Source organism: Hyperoodon ampullatus (assembly GCF_949752795.1).
Source record: "Hyperoodon ampullatus genome assembly, chromosome: 5".
NCBI classification, from domain to species: domain Eukaryota; kingdom Metazoa; phylum Chordata; class Mammalia; order Artiodactyla; family Ziphiidae; genus Hyperoodon; species Hyperoodon ampullatus.
Window position 1 is genome coordinate 51278316 of NC_136918.1, and position 20193 is coordinate 51298508.

Genomic DNA, 20193 nt, shown 5'->3' on the forward strand with positions numbered 1-20193 from the left:
CCAGATATCACGATGCATTATAATGCTAATGTTTGTAAGCTCAGGGGTGATGTTTGTCTGAGGTAGACAAAATTGACCAGTAGGACAGAGTAGAGATCCAGAAGCATATCCATGTGTATGTGGAAACCTAATATATGATACGTGTGTACTTTTAGATCATTGAGGAAAGGACAAACTATCCAGCAAAAGGTGCTGGACAATTGGTTATCTATACAGAAAAAAATAGATGCCTAGTTCACACCACACACAACAGTAAACTTCAGATGATTAAGGCCTTAATTGTGAAAGGCAAACCTACAACATATTAACTGTATCAGAGCATACCCTTTTGAACTTGGGATAGGAAAGGATTTCAAAATGTTGAAAAATTGCTGAGAACACATTAAAGTTAAGACCATGTTTATGAAAAGACATCATAAAGAAAGTGAAAATACAAGTAAACTGGGAAAAGCTGTTTGCACACAAAGGGTTAATAAAGACTTTTATAAAAGTTTTTAATAGTTTATATAGCATTTTAAATTGTTGCTGCAGGAGGGTTGGTGTATTTGGTCTACTATACTGTCAGAAAAGGAAGTCTCATTGTTATTTCTCTCTTCCATCTCTTTCCCCTCTCCTGGAACTCTTATCATTCACATGTAACTTTCTGATCCTTCCTCTTAAGATTTCCATCTCTTTGTAATTTTTCCTCTGGATTTTGAGATATTTCTTTCACTTTATCTTCCAGTTCTCTCGTTTTGTTTTCAACCATTCTCAATGGTTACCTTTCTATAGTCTATTAAATTTTTTAAATGAAAGAAAACAGACTTTTATAAAGAATTCCTACAAGTCAATAAGAAAAAGACAAAAATCCAATTAAAAATGGGCCACATGTTAGAACAGGCACTTTACAGAAAAGGACTAGGGACGTAGACTCAATCTTATTACTAATCTGAAAAATGGGAATTGAAAGCACAATACCCTCTGGATTGATGAAAATTAAAACCCCTAAAACTCTAGAGCAATGGAATCATATCTATAGCTGCTTTGGAAAGCAATGACATTGCCTGGTGAAGTGGGAGCTGTGCATACTTTTGAATCAACAATTCCCAAGTTAGGTGTAAAACTTAAGAAATGTTTGTACATATGTACAAGGAGACATGAACAAAAAGTTTTATAGCAGCATTGTCAGTACAAAAAGAACTGGAAATAATGCCAATGTCTATGAGAAGTAGACTGGATGAATAAATGGTGGTATATTCATATAATGGCATACTACACAGCAGACGAAATAAGCTACAGCTAGCCACATCAGCACTGATAAATCATGGGACCATGTTTGGTGAAAACAGCGAGTTGCAGAACAATTCATATGGTATGATTCCATTTATTTAAAGTCTCCAAACATTTAGAAGTAAACAATGTATTGTTTGAGCATTCACATGTGACAAACTCATGAAGAAAAGCAAGGGAATGATAAACAGGAGGGTGGTTATCTCTGGGTGGGGGCAGGGATAAGGAGGGGGACGCTCTTAGGGAAGCACCCTCAAGGGCTTCAAAAATTCTGATTGTTTTAGTTTTTAAGCTTAATGAAGGGTACTCAGATGTTTATTATATCATCATTCTCTGTATGGTAACATGTGATAAATGTTCCTTTATACCAACTCAATATTTAATATAAACAATCCAAAGAATATTTGATAAACACTCAGTGGTAATGTCCTTGGCTAATAACCTCTCTCTTCTTTAATTTTTAAATTAGTTATTGCTGCTCTTGTTTTATTTTGCCTCCTGCGATTTAGAGATTAACGTCGGCTCACCTAACAAAGAAATTTGTTCAGAGAAGAAAAAGTATTCCTTCACATTGCTGGCATGTGGAATGGAGGATAAGGATAGAAACCAGTGTTTTGCTTATAGCAGAGGATCAGAAAAAGGACTGGCTTTGCATTAAAATAATGAAAAAATGTAAAGTTGACTTCAACTTCCCTCGAACCATAAAAATTAGGTTTCAGAATTTTCAGTGGACTTTTACTTCCACTTAGTCGCTCTGCCTGTCTGTAAGCTTATTTCTTGATGTTGCATCTCTTGAGGAATCCTAGGGAAGCCAATATCCTGACAAATTTGTCTCTGGTCTCAGAATAAGGCAGTGTGGAGTGGAGCCAAGGGTTTTTGGCTGCCTGGCCTCTGGGATTGCCGGGGGAACACAGTTGGAGAAGCTGAACACACAGAGGCCAGGTTTGCAGAATAAGAAACTGAGGGTAGAACAGTTACCAGCAGTTCTGGGCAGTGCTTCCAGACAACCTAGTTAATTTATTTGCAAATAATTAACTTGAGGACCTTAATTATCTAGATTTATTATCAACCGTCATTACTTTCCTTATCACCATGATTACTGCCACCAAGAGTATTAAGCAGAGCAATAGCTGCTGTTTAAAGTCAGTTTTTAAATCTGAGTCTTGTTCCACAAGAGTCTGTGAATTAGGCGGTGAAGACAGAGATGTGGTTAAGAAAGAGGTACAGGCAAATGAACCAACATCAAACTAAGGATACTGGCTTAGTGTCATTCTATTGCTGTATTCTTTGCCTGTTTTTCCATTTGTCTTTGACTTTGTAGGCCAAAGTCATGCAGATTGATTTCATAAGCCTTGGCATCCTCATCCCATAAATAAAACTTGCTGAAAATGATTTACTTAGAGTCAATATTTTAATTATTTAAAACCCTATAGTTACTGAAATCATGCTTTGAAAATAAAAACATGAAAGTAGTAATTAAGAGTTTTATAGAATCTTACTGGTGTAGGATATGAAGCTAATTATTTGCTCCTTTTAATGCCACAAATATTGCCAATATATCATATTCACATATTTATTATCTCCTGTGATATATAATTTTCAGCTCTGTTTTATCATAGTTTCCCCCTGTGGGCTTGGTTGTTCACTGCTGCTCCGAATATCTCATGTTTGACAAGGGCCTATGTAAGCCATGGGGTGTGGGGGAGAGAGTACAACCTTGGGTTTGAATCTTGATTCAATCACTGGCTAGTTGTTGCACCCTTGGAAGTTACTTAAACTCTCTAAGCCTCAGCTTTCCCAACTGTAAATTGGGCATAATAATCCTTATCTTACAAATTAGAAGAGAACCGTTTATGAAAACATGCAGTGCAGAGTAATTGCTTCTTAAATGTTAATCCTTTTGTTTGTAAAAAATTTATATATATAGAAAAATGTATTTAATTAAATTACTCATAGAGAATAAATAGAAGTTGAAACAAATACATCATGCTTCACCTGCTCTGATGAAACCTTCAAAATCTAAGGAGGACTGGCCATTGACAGTCACACTATTCCTGTAGGGCAACAAAATCTCTGCCTTTCTGCACCATCAATGGTAGCAACCTTTTTTTTTTTAAAGAAATGAGGAAATTTCATACAAAATATGGAATTTAAAAATGACACAAAATTTCAGTCTTATAGTAAAGCTCTTGCTGAAAGATGATTCAACTTAGTTGCTTGAAAGCAAATGAAAAATAACTTGATTAAGCATTGAGAAAAAGCATGTGAAAACCTATTTTACTTAAACATCATATCATTTTTTCCATAGTTAAGATAATATAACATATTACAAAGCATTTGGAAAATGGAGGAGTAAGAAGCGTACTTTTCCTTCCACGCCTTTTCCTATGTATATATTCTTTTGTGGCTGCAATTATAGTATGTATGCACTTTTCCAACTTGATTTGTCAGTTAATATTATGCCCAAACATTTTTAACTGCTAAGTGATACATTACATTCCATGATTTATTTAACAGATTTTCTATTGTGAATAAATTGCTTCCAAATTTTTGCTGTAACATGTAATTATTGTGAAGAACAGTTTTGCCTTTAGAATTTTTAAAGGATTTTATCTATAGGGAAATACAGATTTTTAAAAGGAAAAATAGAAGTACCAGCTATAAAATTTACACTCAAGTAAACCTCCCTGAGGTCCTTCTTCTTGTGCCCACATTTATCAATCCTGATTTCTGTCAGATTCTGCAGGCAGGTGAGCCTTGCCTAAGCTGCAATATGTTGGTGTAGGCAGTTGTGTTTAAAATTTAGCTTCATCAAACCCAAATAATAGTACCAGGTCAATAAGAAAGAGAGAGATGCAGGAGAAAAAAAGAAAGAGAAACCAAATATTAAAAATGGCCAGAGAATTTTATGAATGTATTTACTCCCAAGTTGGAGGGCTGGGTTGAGCTGCATAATTGTCTTTCATTATCACTGCTTTTGCCCTTTAATTTTTTTTTCTTATTCCCCCATTCCTCCCCGACCCCAGGCTATTCTTCCAAGGAGTTTGAGGGCTCCATGGACTTGTCTATCCTTTTTTCATTCTCTCTTAGCTTTTGCTTTCCTTCCCTGCCATATGTCCACTGCCTTGAAATGCAATTTTCATTATTTCAGTTCAGTATTTGTTGAGCACTTACTATGTGCCAGGTATGGTGGTAGGAGGTGAAAATTCAGGGGAGAGTAAAACACAAATTCTGTGCTGATCAAGAGGATAGTGGGAGGTTCTGATTGGATGGATATCTGAAGGCAGAGGTACAGTTAGCTAAGTGACCAGTGTGTGTATATGTGCATGTGTAAAGGGCATTTCTGACAGGGAACAGCCTTTGTAAAGCTACGTGTTAGGAGTGAGCATGGAGAATGCAAGGAGGAGGATGGCTAAAGTGTCTAAAACCCCACCCCCTCAATGTAGAGCCCATCCCACATTAACACTTGCAAAATATAAAGCTCAGTTGCCTAATGCTTTCTCTTTGGCATACTCTCTGGGTATTCCGGTTAAATGATTCTGAAAAGCCTCCAGAGTCCCAGTGATTTACCTTTTCTCATCATGTCTGTAAGATGAAGAGGTCCGGCCACTGGTCCATATAAACATCTTAGAGGATGTTGGTCCAGGGGCTCCTTTCCTTATGGTGGAAGTTCTGGAAGAATGGCGAAAAGACCTAGAAGAGGTACACACTGAAGTTAAATACAGTACTTAAAGTTTGGGGAACTGTGTATCAATAGCAACCAGTAAACTCTCAGTGGATTGACCATGTTAAACAAGACCAGGTTTCTGTTGCTGTAGGGCAGTTGTTCTCAACCCTGGCTGCACGTTAAAATCAACTGGAAATCTTTTAAAAAGCACTGAAGCCTGGGTGCCTCCCTCAGAAATGTGCATTCAATTTTTTTTAAAGCCTCCTAGTTGTTTCTAATGCACTGCTAGGATTAAGAGCCATTGTGTTAGGGAAACACAGTTTTCTAATTGATGTTATTACCATATTCCCTCTAAGATGTCTCCTCCAAAAATATAATTTGGTACAGTTTATTATTCTATATTTTTCCAAAATTTTGGTTCAGGTTTGTTTCCATTTTTTTTTCTATTTCTCTGTTCCTCTTCAAACTGTTTTCCTTGATGCTGACAGATGTGACATCTTACTGACGAGAGATCATCTTTTAAATGTGTTCAACTGTTGCCATATCTGTGGGTTCATCCCTTGGCAGTTGAGTCTCGGAGAAAGTCATGGCAGCAGCGGCAGTAGATATTCTCTGGCTCCTAACGGCCAGGTTTATAGGATCCAGAGTCAAGATACTAGAGGACTGTTGTATTCTTTTGGTCATGACTTGGCTTGGGGATTAGTTCTGTCATCTTGAAGTTATAAATATGAAATCTCACAGAAATCTTAATCACATAAAAGTTAAAATGATATTTAACAAATAGAACAAAGGAAGGAGGAAAGGTGATTCCTTCATGGATGCATAGTCACTCGTGGCTTTCCTTTTGGTTGAGCACAGTATTAATGGTAAGCATGAGATTGGAAATAATATTAACTACTATATACTGTATTAGATACATGCCAGACAGTTTGCATATATTATCTATGTATATATCATGAAATGTATATGCCTATATCTGTTTTATGCTCATATTATGAAAACCCTGCAAGGTAGATAATGCTATTATTTTTAGATTAAAAATGATGCTTCTAGGAGATTTAGAAAAGGTGGACCCATGTCTACTTGTCTCCAATACTCATGCTTTCTGGGGAAAGACACATTACTGTCTAGCCCAGTGATTCTCAACGTGCATACGAATTACCTGGGGATCTTGTGATCATGCAGATTCTGATTCAGTGAGTCCGGGGAGGGGGCCCAAAATTCTGCATTTCTAACAAGCTCTCAGTGATGCTGATATTGCTGGTCTGCAGGAAACACTAAGCAGCTAGGGCTCAGAGCATGTACTTAGAGTCAGTAATTGGTTATTGGCCCCACTTTTTTTTTTAAAACTAACTAGCTGTGTGGCCTTGAGAAAGTCACTTATCTTTTCTAGGGCTTAGTTGTTTTTAATCTGTAACATGGAAAGTTTGAAATTGATAACATCTGAAATCCCTCTCAGCTCCAAAATTTTGTGACTCAGTAAATTGAAAAATCAATGGAAGTGTATTTTAAATCATTGTCTACTGACTTTCTGGAAATAGATCTGGAAATAGATCTCCTTCTGTAACCCTTGGGTCAGCATCAGAGATAGAAGGAACAGAGGCCATGGGAGATGGCTGGGGTTTGACAACCTTCCACCTTGGTCTCCCAGGATGAATGACCAGAATTAAAAGATATACCTGAATGGATGCCCTAGACATTTTCAGAAAGATTTAGAAGTTGAATCTGCTAGCTCTTTAAATTACTTGGATATGGGATATTTAAAATTATTTAGGTTTCCTTTTGAATATCTTTAAAACACATAAAATAGAATAGGAATTAAATTTGTTATTAAAACTAGTCAGTTTTCAGGAAATAAGAATGATTTTAATGTAAGCTGAATGAACTACTTCATAAGAATGAGGATTGGCTTAAACTTTCAGGAAGCTATTTCAACATTGACTCTTGTGGCATCTTCTGATCACTTTAGTCACTCCTCAAGGATTGGGTTGGAGCAGACAAAGAAAAGTGTCACACATTCAGTTCAGGGAAAGCAATAAATTACTGAGCTCCCATCCTGTTACTGGTTATTAGCCAGCATTTAATAGACACACAGTCCATATTATAAATGCTTTGAAATCATTCAAAGTGAAAGGGGTTGCAGTGATTTTAATATACTTAGGATACTCTTCAGACTGTGTGTCATTATTTCAGCATTGCACCCTTGCTCTGTTGTTTGAAGATGATACAGAAAGGAAGATATGAAGGGTATACTTATTCTAATTAACTGTCTAAAATTTGTTGGAAAGGACTTAATGACTCCTCAGCTTATCCTAAGAAGTGGATTTGGAGTTTTTCCACCCCAGTTTTCTTTCACAAAGACAAACTGTTATTTAAAACCTGCTAAGTTTGTTGTTAATTAAAATTGAAGGGAGTAGCTGCTTTAAGGATAACACAATAAAGGTTCTGTAGAGGTTGAAAAAAGTTCCAGGCTTCAGAGAATCACCGAGAATATGTTAACGGGAGTTGGTTTGGCGGTTCCCTCAGCTCAAATGCAGCCCTCCTGAGCTCCTCAAGTAATCACTTCAACTCTGCTCACTTTATAAGACAAGGAGCATCTCATTTGAATTGTGGTTAGGAAAGTGATATAGAGACAAAGAAAGCACTTTATAAAATTTTGTAATTTGGAATCTTAGCATGAAAAAGAGATCCGTGTTAGTGGATGCACAGGCCCGAGGGCAAGGGGAGGAGACCTGGATCTAATTCCATCATTAAATGACTTAGGAACTGGGGTGAACCTGGCTGAGCCATGACTATATGATTGCAGATGAGTATAGTTTGAAAACTAGATGTCCTAGAAAACATAATCTTGGCCTTGAGTGAAAGCAGGAGTCAGGGAGAATGTAACAATTTCTTTGCCTCAGGAGTTTATAAAGGGTCCCTTTCCATTTCTCAAGCACACACCTCGGTGGGCTTCTACCTCCCTGACTCAGTTCACACTTTCTCTCTGCCTGCCTTTCCTACCAGGTGAGTGCGTACCTCTGTTTTCAAGGCCATCTCAGATGTCATCTCTTCTGTGAAGTCTTTTCTGACTCACACAAACAGCTTCCTCAGCTCTGCTTCCAATTCTTGGTACTTACCTCTGTTAGAGCAATGCATTCCAGGGCAGGGCTGTGTCTTATGCATCTTTTAGCGCAATGCAGGATACACGGTGACACACTGGTTGTGTTTGCTGCCTGCCTTGACCATATAAGTGTCTATTATTGGAAAGCATGACTGAAACAGTGCATACATAAAACATTGACCAGCTTTAACTGGTTTTGTTTCCCTAAAACATGTTGTTGATTAATCAGACCTGGAGTTATTTTACAGAGACAGCACTGCATGCGCAAGACAGGAACTCGTGTCTCCAGGATAACCCTGGACCAAGAATCTTCAGTCTGTGGAACTCAAAGAATAGACATTTGTCACCAGAGACCTTTATGAAGCGAGAAGTCCTTCAATAAAAAAATCTGTCTTCCAGCAGCACCAGTAGTTTATATGGACTGATTCGAGACTCGTCAGTCAACTTCCAAGTTTGAAATTCCTCTAACCCTTTAAATTTCACCTTGATCCCTGGATCTGGGAGACAGATTTGAGAGCCTTACTTCCTGTCTTCTTGCTGGTCACCCTCACAGTGAAGCTCTTTCTTTTCTCAAAAGCTGCTGCCATTTTATTGGCTTTTATGGGCTTTGGGCAGCGAACCCTTGCTTGGTAACAAGACCATGGGTACTGACGTCAGCCTCCTGTGTTGTGGCTCACTACTGCTGGCTGCAGCCACCCTCTCCTTCCAGATCCTTTCCTTAGTTCGGGATGCCGTTCCTTCTTCCCACTTCCCACCTCCTCTCTTTCCTTTTCCTGATTGTCCTGCTCCCTCTGTCTCTTTTATTGACTTGGACTCTGTTGCTTGCTGTATTATCACTCAGTAAGGTTTTCTTTAGAAAGGGCAGCATGATCTAATGAGAATATGAACAGGAGAGTCAGACGGGGACTCTTTGTTTGCCTCCTGGCATCACCACCTACCAACTGTGTGACTTTGGACAAGTCAGTTTAACATCTTTGTGTCTTGGTTTCCCCAGCTGTGAAAATGGGAATAATAATACTTGCCTTTCTGGGTTGCTTGGAAGATTAATGGGTTAATAGATGCAAAAGTACCTAAGGTAAATCAAGGCATATGCTAAACATTAGTTTACTTCTTTTCCCCTTGTTAATAATTTTAAGAACAAATGAATTGGATTTTATATTTTTGTAAAAAAAAATCCAGTTAAGGTGCTTTGTACTTGTACATTGAGAATACTGATTTTTTTTTCTTATGGGTCAGTGGCAGAGGGAAAACAGTTTTCTGAGATATTGAGATAATGACGTGTGAAATACTTCCTCATTCACTTTGATACCCATCCCAGCAAGAGGAGCATAAACGTGGTGGCTCTGAACACTGGCTGAACAGTATAATCATCAGGCGGAATTAAAAAAAATCCTGGGGACTAGATCTCAAGCCAGACCCGTGAGAATCTCTGGGGGTGGGTCCCTGGCATTGGAATTTTTAAAAAAGCTTCCCAGGTGACTCTGGTGTGCAGCCAAGGTGGGAAACACTGCTACAAACTCTCAGGTTCTGGTTTCATTTGAGTTCTTTATGGAGACTCCCCCTGCTCCCAGAAGCTTCAGCTGGAGAGTAACAGTTCTATGAGTGCTACTCTGTGCAGTGGCTTCTCATTTCCTATCAGTGCTGAGGCCTCGAGGTGACAGCTGCAAGGACAAGTGGCGTACGTACGAGGCAGGGAAAGAGCAAAGTAGATGCGGTTTTCTAGTGTCAGTGGCCTTGAGCTGCGCATATGGGATACTCTTAATGCACTCTGCTTTATTAAACAGCAAGCAGGAGCCAGTGGAACTATTTAACACCTAATTACATGTCTAATCTTGTGTAAAATTGTAACACTAATGACATCACAGCAGCAACTTAAAAGGCCACTCAAAGCACAGAAATTTAGGAATGCTTCTAATGTGTGAGACTTTATCATTTGCAGATGGCAATTTATATGTTCTCCCTAGGAATTGAGTTGTTTCGGCTCCAGGGCCTGTGGAGGGAGAAGCCAAATGTAAGGTGATAATTTTAGACCTAGGGATTTAATTTAGAAAACATTGGTACTTCTTAAGAGCAGTTTTAAATATCTTTGGGATGTTTTCTTCCTCAATGAACCACTATACTTTGTTTTAATTAAGTCATTCGGGTGTCCGTTTGACAGCATTTATAAGTGTGTTCTATGTGCAGGCACCAAGCCACCCATTTCTGCTTCTAAGATAGTTCATGGATGAGTCAGAATAACGAACGACATTTGCACTATACCAGAACCGCTCTTTCTCAGGGTGCTACAACTTCCCAGTGGGTATGTCCAATAGCTTCTTGTCTTTCCACACCTTATTTAGCCTCTCAGCTTGCAGAATTTGATATTTTTGGTTGTTTCCGTCTTCTAAAAATGCTTTACCACCTTGACTTACAGAACAATGCTCTCTTGGTTCTCTTTCTCACTCCTGAGCTGTTCATTCCATTTCTTTGTTGGGTTCCTGTTTCTCTGTCCACCGCTTAAATGATATCATTTGGAGGAATAGCACATGCTACTGAATAGTCTCTTGACAATGCCGTAACAGGAATGTAATACCTTTCTCCCCCATTTGATGCCTGGAAGACAGAATGAATAGTTCCCTTTGCTCTTCACCTTTAGAGGTAAAGAAGTGTATCCCTGAACATTACAGCCTCTTTGAGAAGAATCAAATAAGAACGATTCTCTGAATTTTTACTGCAGGCTGCTTTCTATTTTTTTTTTATTTTACTTTTTTTTTACATCATTATTGGAGTATAATTGCTTTACAACTGTGTGTTAGTTTCTGCTGTATAACCAAGTGAATCAGCTATATGTATACATATATCCTCATATCCCCTCCCTCTTGCGTCTCCCTCCCACCCTCCCTATCCCACCCCTCTAGGTGGACACAAAGCACCGAGCTGATCTCCCTGTGCTATGCTATGCAGCTGCTTCCCACTAGCTATCTATTTTACATTTGGTAGTGTATATATGTCCATGCCACTCTCTCACTTCGTCCCAGCTTACCCTTCACCCTCCCCATGTCCTCAAGTCCATTCTCTACGTCTGCGTCTTTATTCCTGTCCTCAGACTGCTTTTTAATGGCTGGGTTGACCACGTATGGACTCCTGTGACTGGTGTGGGAGGCACTTATGACTTCTGTGACACGTGTGGGCCAACTGTTGTTCATGTAATTGTGATGTGCTTGATTTCTGCTTCAGGAGGACACAACTCAAGTTAAATAATGTACCTGTCCTTTAGCCTGCTAGTAACTTGGCTCATTGAACTCAGCTGTTTGGAGGCTCTGGGCTTCTAATATTCCATTCTGTCACTGAGTAATTGCATAACTGCAGACAAAACACTCCTTCCCCACATGCACACCCACCTCCTGCAGTGTTGCCACCTGTGAAAGGATGACTGTGGAGCTGAACTCTATTCTTTTAGTTAAATCAGCATTCATTTCTTCATTCAACAAGTACTTATTGAAGATGTAACTACGTGGCAGGCACTGAGCCTGGGTGTTGGGGATATATTGATGAACACAACCGCATGACTCTTCTTTTACGGAGCTTACGGTCTATCTGGACCAGGAGAGAGACTGGTCAGACAAGTGTGGATGGGGGGCTTTAATATAAGGTTGTTATGCATGTGCATGAGATGAAGTAAGTTTTGCATCACAGCTACAGTCATAACAGCTATCAGAAATGATGATCTCAGGGCTTAACTGAAAGAAATTCAAATTAGTTTGAGGTTGAAATCCCTTCATAATTACTCCAGCTCCACAATATACTAATTACATAACCAAAATACACTGTTAAACTTCCCTCAGCGTCATGTTTCTCATCAAGAAAATCTAAGTAGTGGGATTTCCCTGGTGGCGCAGTGGTTGAGAATCCACCTGCCAATGCAGGGGACATGGGCTCGAGCTCTGGTCCAGGAAGATCCCACATTCTGTGGAACAACTAAGCCCATGTGCCACAACTACTGAGCCTGCGCTCTACAGCCCGCGAGCCACAACTACTGAGCCTGTATGCCACAACTACTGAAGGCCGTGCATCTAGAGCCCGTGCTCTGCAACAAGAGAAGCCACCGCCATGAGAAGTCCATGCACCACAACGAAGAGTAGCCCCTGCTTGCAGCAAGTAGGGAAAGCCTGCATGCAGCAACGAAGACCCAACGCAGCCAAAAATAAATAAATTTATTTAAAAAAAAAGAAAATCGAAGTCGTAACAGATATCATAAAGAACTGCTATACTGATGATTTCAAATAATGTATGGCATTGAGTAGACACTCAGCAAATGTTAGTGTTTTCCATTTGGAGGAAGTAGGAGAAAAAAATTTTTTTTTCCAAATTGGCCATACCAATGGCCTTTCTGTTTGATTCATTGTTTTAAAAGTTCTATGCAGAAATGGAAAACACATTTCTACCTGGTCTTAATTAGTCCACTATTCCATAATTTGCTTCTTAATGAGCTTTTCAAGTGGATAATCACATCTGGTGTTCAGTTTGATTCCCTTCATGCTACATATTTAAAACCAGTTTAATTGTTAAACATTCACTCTATTGGGCATCACACATACACAGCTGGTGTGAGAAAACCTGCTCATAACTCACATGTGCCTTCTAGATTGGTACAAATGACAGATTTATGATGAAACCATCTATCTCTTCTTGGTGAATGTGGTTCAATTCTTGCTTCCATTTCAGTCGAAAATCAAGGGAGATAAACTATAATAAGAGCTTTTACTAGAGAAGAACTAGAAATGCTAATAATAAACATAAAGGTATGAAGTATTTCTTTAGACCTATATAAATAATGCATTTATATGCATTGCTTTATTTAATTCTGACAGTAACCCTTATGAGAGCTCTATTTACCAGGAGAGGAAACTGATATTCAGAAAAGGAAGTAAATTGTCTGAGGTCACATAGCTCTTAAATGGTGAAGTCAGAATTTCACCCCAAGCCTGTGCAACTCCAAAACCCATGCTCTCATCTAAAAAAAATGGTGCAACTGAACCTATTTGCAAAAGAGAAATAGACTTACAGAAGTAGAAAACAAACTTATGGTTACCAAAGGGGAAAGTGGGGGAGAGGGATAAATTGGGAGATTGGGATTGACATATACACACTACTGTATATAAAATAGATAACTAATAGGAACCTACTGTATAGCACAGGGAACTCTACTCAATACTCTGTAATGGCCTATATGGGAATAGAATCTAAAAAAGAGTGGATATAGGTATATGTATAATTGATTCACTTTGCTGTACAGCAGAAACTAACACAACACTGTAAGTCAACTATACTCCAATAAAAATTAATTAAAAAAATTTAAAAAACACACAAAGAAAAAGTCTCCCATGCTGTCTCGACCTGTATATTTTTTGCTAGGCAAACCAAGTGCAAAAATCCATATCAAATACATGAGTGCTAAATGATGGTGGCAACATTCACTTATTTCTTCTTTGAGTACCACATTCTTCCCCACATCAAAGTTAGTGAGGGAAAATGAGAGTTTGTAGAAAAGTATGGCAGGTGTGAGAAAAGGGCAAGAAAGCAAAACATAATAGTAAGAACATGGACAGGTGGGCCCCAACTCAGGTTTTGCTCCTTATTATTTATGTAGCCTTGGGCAAATTTCTAATACTGTTTCACCTCTGTTTTCTATTCTGTAAAGTGAGAATTGTAATTATAGTATATTCTTCATAGAGTTTTTGTGAAGATTGAGTTAATATACGTGGTGATATATGCTTTGTGATTCTATAATGTAATAATGTCATATATATTATATCAGTACACTGTATATATAACATGAACATATGCAAGTTAATATATGTATGTTAGTATATGAATATATATGACATTAATATATGAAAAGTACAATATAGGAGGAATTAAGCATATGCTATTATTATTACCTCTTGGGAATAAGTTAAATATATATTAAATATAGAAAATAATAGAATCTGTATAAAAGTCCACACAGTTAAATATATTCAATAGACACTCATAAATGTGATCTTTAATTTTCTGTGGAGAGAAGAGTGGAGAAAAGAGTAAGCCATGGAATCACTGACTCATCTGTAACTGGAGCCCTTTGCCTCCTGGCCTCCAGTTCCTCATATGTAACATGAGGGAATTGACAGAGATGACTCTCAGATTCTTTTCATCTGAAAAATTTTATTTCTGCTTTGGAAAATTGTAATCAAGGTCTGTTCCCATGACTTACTTGACTTCTAATTTGTATCTGGTTAGATGTAATTTTTTTCTATTTTACATTCTGCTCATTTCTTTTTCTTTTTTTTTTTTTTTTTGCGGTATGTGGGCCTCTCACTGTTGTGGCCTCTCCCGTTGCGGAGCACAGGCTCCGGACGCACAGGCCCAGCGGCCATGGCTCACGGGCCCAGCCGGCATGTGGGATCTTCCCAGACCGGGGCACGAACCCGTTTCCCCTGCATCGGCAGGCAGACTCTCAACCACTGCGCCACCAGGGAAGCCCTCTGCTCATTTCTTAAATGCAGTATTCAGTAATGCTCATGGGAAATCTAGTAAAGTAGAGAGAGAGTAAGCACCCAGTGGAAAGGCAAAATGAGAGCCTCCTAACGGTCCTTGAAAAGGATTTCTGTAGATCTAGGCACCGCTATAGAGCCAGATGTCTCGGGCAGAAAGCTTGTTTTGTTGTCAGGATTCCAACAGGCTCTTCTACATGATTTCTCCCACTCTCTGTGCTGCGCTCGACCCCTCCCCCAACCCCTTCCTTCTCTAACCTGGTTGTTAAAACCACCACTCTATCTCAGAGGGGAGCTGTGATAGTGGAAATTTTAGGTGCTATGGCAGATTGGTGAGGGAGATATTTGAGGGGCAAGAAAATATGGTTCATAGGTCCTACTCGGTCTAACTATGGGGGTCATTGGGTGAACTATAATCAAATTTGTCCACTGTCTTTCCCAGTAGGTGCTCTGAACTGGCTACTGATGACATGTGTAAGATTCTACTCCTGGAGGAAACCAGCATCCTGAACTCAGTGTTCTCAGCCTCAAATTGAGTAGCCCAGCCCTTTATTTTTGCCAGGGGGACAAAGATTCCTTTGATATATTTATATCTTTTATTGCCAAATGGAATAGTGGTAAGAAGTCATGAACTCTGAAAGACAAATATCATATGATATCGCTTATATGTGGAATCTAAAAAAAGGGTACAGATGAACTTATTTACAAAACAGAAGTAGAGTCACAGATGTAGAAAACAAACTTATGGTTACCAGGGGGTAAGGGGGGAGGGATAAACTGGGATATTGGGATTGACATGTACACACTACTATATATAAAACAGATAACTAATAAGGACCTACTGTATAGCACAGGGAACTCGACTCAATCCTCTAGAATGGCCTATATGGGAAAAGAATCTAAAAAAAAGAGTGGATACCTCCAAATACCATCACATTGAATGTTAGAGGTTTAACATATAAATGGGGGGGGGGAGACACAAACGTTCAGTCCATAATATCATTTTAATCCGGCAGCACAGTGTTTTCTTTCTCACTTTTCTCATATCTGTATCTCCCTCTCTCACATGAGAACCCATGATTCCCAATTACATCAATTTGTCTGTTTTTCTCTATTCCACAATATACTCAAAATAGTTTCTGAATAACTACACTGTACCACTACCAAACAACAAGTATAAGTAAAATTCAGATTTCTTCACAGTTCTTTTTATCCTTAAAACATATCTCCCTAAGGGTATAGGGTCAGAATATACTGGGTTCATAAGTTAGTGAAATTCCTTCTTTCTCTGTACTGATATGATAGCAATCTGAGATAGAGTTATTTTATTGTTTTTTTATGTGTGTTTAATTTTAAGATTTGCTTCCAGGCTCTATTTTAGGTGCATAAGAATTTGAACAATACGTTAGTATTTGAATTAAAAGAAGGAAAATGTAAAACATTTGTTTGTAGTTGCATAAAAATATGTATGGAAGAATATACAAGGAATTGATCATTGATTATGAGAAGGAGAATTGAGCGGCTGGGATGGGTGTTGTGGTGAGGGACTTTTCACTGCGTATTGCTTTGTACTTTAAAAAAATTTGGATCATACTGTTTTAAAATTTTTCTTTTATTTTTGAAGTTTTTTTTTTTTTTGATGTGGACCATTTTTAAAGTCTTTATTGAACTTGTTACAATATTGCCTCTGGGGCTTCCCTGGTGGCGCAGTGGTTGAGAGTCCGCCTGCCGATGCAGGGGACACGGGTTCGTGCCCTGGTCCGGGAAGATCCCACATGCCGCGGAGCGGCTAGGCCTGTGAGCCATGGCCACTGAGCCTGCGCGTCTGGAGCCCGTGCTCCGCAACGGGAGAGGCCACAACAGTGAGAGGCCCGTGTACCACACACACACACACAAATATATATATATATATATATATATAGCTTCTGTTTTATGTTTTGATTTTTTGGTCACGAGGCATGTGGGATCCTAGCTCCCCAACCAGGGGTTGAACCTGCACCCCCTGCATTGGAAGGCAAAGTCTTAACCACTGGACCACCAGGGAAGTCCTGGATCATAACTGTTTTATCCATTAAAAATAAATTAAAAACTCAGAAGGAAAAAAAAGAGTGGATATATGTGTATGTAAAACTGATTCACTTTGCTGTATGCCCAAAACTAACACAAGATTATAAATCAATTATACTCCAGTAAAAATTAAAAAAATAAAAGAATATAAAGCAAACTTAAAAAAAAAAAGAAATCATGAACTCTGGAAGCAGAAGAAACTGAGTTCAAGCTCCATTTCTGCTCTTTTTCTATCAGTATTACATTGGATGCAAGCTAATTAACTTCTCTGAGTCTCAATCTCCTTATCTATAAAGTGGGAATATTAACGCAACCTTCAAAATTTTTTGTGAGGGTTAATTAAAATGATGAATTTGACATTATTAGCAGCTATTTATTTATACATTTATAAATAAATATTTATTTACTTATGTATTCTAAAATATCTAATATGCCAAATTAAGACAATTATTTTCACTGAAGGAATTTGAGACAGAATTCAGAGAAGTCGTTGAATACTGGCATTTTAAAGCTGGAAGAGCTATCAGAGATATTCTAGGCCATACACCAATATTGAGACGGTGTATTTTGGTTTCCTTAGGTAGGTTTTTAAGGCTGCAGGTAAAAGGCAAATGGCTCTAATTGTAAAAGTAAGTTTTTACAATGTAAAAGGCACAAAGAAAGCAAAGGAAAAGATATTTTAAATTCTAAATCCTGCTTTGGCCTAGTGGAAGGGCCTGTACTTAAAGATAAAAGAAAAAAAGAAAAACGTCAGCAATAGGAATAGTGATTCTCTTTTGATGGATACACGTTGAAGAAAAACCTATTCAAACTGCTTAGATTCTATGGTGAAAGACTCTTAAAAGTATTAAACTAGATATTTAATCCTCTTTTAAACCTAAGTTTTCACAATTGTCTGGAAAATGCCTGATGTGCTGATGATTTAGTTACTGAGAAAACTCCATAAATATATAAATACCTTGGAAGAGTTTGATTAAAGAGCTCACATCTCTTACGTTTTGTAGCATATAAGATCTTGGGTTCTACATTAGGTACTAAGAATGCACAGGACTAAGATAAACCACCTAAGAAGATGAGTGACTGACAGAATTTGGAATCCTATTTATTCTTCAACCCTCCTGTCTATCCCTAAATTGGAAAGAGGCACCATGGATCAAGGAGGCAGATGGAATAGCTTTTACCTCTCACTTTCATTCCTTCCTTGCTCTGTGACATGGAATGAGTTAATTAACCCTTCTGAACCTCAACTTCCTTATCTGTAAAAATGAAGGTTGTAATATCTACCTCCAACAATTGGAGGAGGGGAAATTGACAACCAAAAGAGGAAGAATGTTAGGAAGACTTTCTGAAAAGGGCAATTGAATAGGCTCACTGATGTGAGCCTAGTATGTGGTGGTTGGGTGAGAGGTTGGAAGTTCTTGAAGTAGAGGGTCCATGTTATATAGCTGTAGTATGAAGAGCTGTGAAAACCAAATCTGGGAGGAGTTGATAATTGGTGCAGTGGGATTCATCACTGCACTTTTCTTTTGCTTTTCAAGTATCAACATAAGATGAGCCTCTCTTTCAAAGCCGTGATTCTTGGTCCTTTCCGCTTCATGACATACATTTTCTTGCACGCCACTCCATGGGCATTACCAAGTTCTGAAGGTTAGGCTGCAGCATAGACTCCCAGTTATGCACCAACTTTAACACTGCACCATTCATAATCAATCACAGCATAGTGCGTCTTGTCACGCTGGCTGAAAACTAATGATTAAATTATAACACCCCTCCTCCTCCTTTTGGACGTTTCTATCTAATGGAAAGTGTTTCCATAATTTGAACTGGAATCTATCTTCATAGAGTTTCACTATTGTTCCTGATTGTACATTCTGGATTGTTTTTTAGGTGTTTTAGCAGCTGTATTATTCTGCCAACACTTCTTCACTACGAACTACATGTTATCCAACTGTTCTTCACATAACATGATCTCAATTTCTTTTCTTATTCTAGTCGTTTCCTCAGGCCATGCTCCGTTGGTTAATGTCTCTCCTAAAGTACCATGGACATAATACTAGTAAAATTTATTATTTAATAGTGCTCTATATGTTTTAATTAATTTAGTTGCCACAAAATCTCTATAAAACAGGTACTCTTATCATTCCTATCTTACAGATGAGGAAACTAAAGCATAAGGACATTAAATAATTTGCCCAAAGTCACAGAGCTGGAAAGTAGAGGAGACAGGATATGACTTCTGGCAGCCTACATTCAGAGGCTGCACTCTTAGTGCTGAGGATGGCAAAACTATAACTTCCTTCCATTTATGTATCCCGAGATCACATTAACATTCCTGGCTGGTTTGGTTGACTGTGGTACATTTAGGAAATTGAAAGTCAAGTCAGATCCTGGAATTCCACACCTGCTTTGCAAAGGCCATGAAGAGGTCCTGGGCTTTATCTTGAAGATGATGGAGTCCTATTATGCATTTTAAAAATCTTTTAATTTTGTAATTCATTGTACATTTTTTGAGCAAGAGAGCAAGCAACATGATCATATTTATATATTTCAAATATTAGTCTGAAGGTAGTGTTGAGATTAAATTAAGCAGGACAAAACAATAAGCAGGAAATTAGATGGTGATGGCAATAATCCAAGCCAGAGCTGAAGGAAGTGGGGACAACAGAGAATTAAGAGATCCAGGCAGTGTTTGGAAGATGTGAGGTCAGGATTTGATGGCTGATTGGATTAAAAGGGGAAAAGGTGATGGTAAGAGGATTTGAAAACAATGTCCAGGTTTCTCACTGGGGACTGTGTGGGTGGTGGCATCATTAACTGCAGTGGGGAATACAGTGAAAGGAGTGGTGCTCTGGGACAAGGGTGGGGCGAATGGATTTAGGGGGAAAGGGAAGAAGGATTGAGAAGCATAAAGAAAACTAAGCAAAACACTCAGGGGAAAGGGCTGCAGGCGGTGGATGTGTGCAAGGACTCAGAAGGAAGGGCAGGTGTAGACAATACGCTGAGGTTTGGCTTTTGTTCTTGGGAGCCCCGGAGGATAAAGTCCCTGAGCTGCCCTTGATGTCTGCCTGTGTCAAAACTCAAGCAAAATGATTCTAATTTTCTTTATCACCTTGTCAGTTATAAATGAATTTGTATTTACTTAAGGAATAACATGTTTGACAAGAGCCTTATTCATCATTTCAAAATGTTCCCCAAATACTCTAGCAGGGTGACCATTTGGTGTAAATGATATGTCTGATGATGCTAAATGATTATCTCTCAAGAAAAAGACTTTCTATTTTAAGAATCTGATATTTTAGTATGAAATACAGGAAATTTAAGTTTTAGTAAAGTAGGAGTTAAAGTTCTATTTTATCTAGTATATAAGTCTTAGGTCATTCCTCCTCAACATCTTCTCTAAAAAGGTATTCTCCTTTTCTTTATCTTTTTAAATTTTTTTAAAATTTATTTATTTATTTATTTTTGGCTGTGTTGGGTCTTCGTTTCTGTGCGAGGGCTTTCTCTAGTTGTGGCAAGCGGGGGCCACTCTTCATCGCGGTGCGCAGGCCTCTCACTGTTCTGTCCTCTCTTGTTGT

At 38.4% G+C, this 20193-nt stretch overlaps 1 protein-coding gene across 1 annotated transcript in view; it reads right to left on the minus strand.

The window, feature by feature from the left end:
• Positions 1–4895, minus strand: part of KCNMB2 (potassium calcium-activated channel subfamily M regulatory beta subunit 2) — a gene marked incomplete at both ends in the record, with an annotated part of 29853 nt that extends 24958 nt beyond the window's left edge. Inside the window, one exon of the mRNA XM_079704970.1 lies at positions 4840–4895. Within this exon, the coding sequence (XP_079561096.1) occupies positions 4840–4895 (56 nt within the window). The remainder of the gene's footprint in view (positions 1–4839) is intronic.
• Between the last annotated feature and the right edge of the window lie 15298 nt (positions 4896–20193).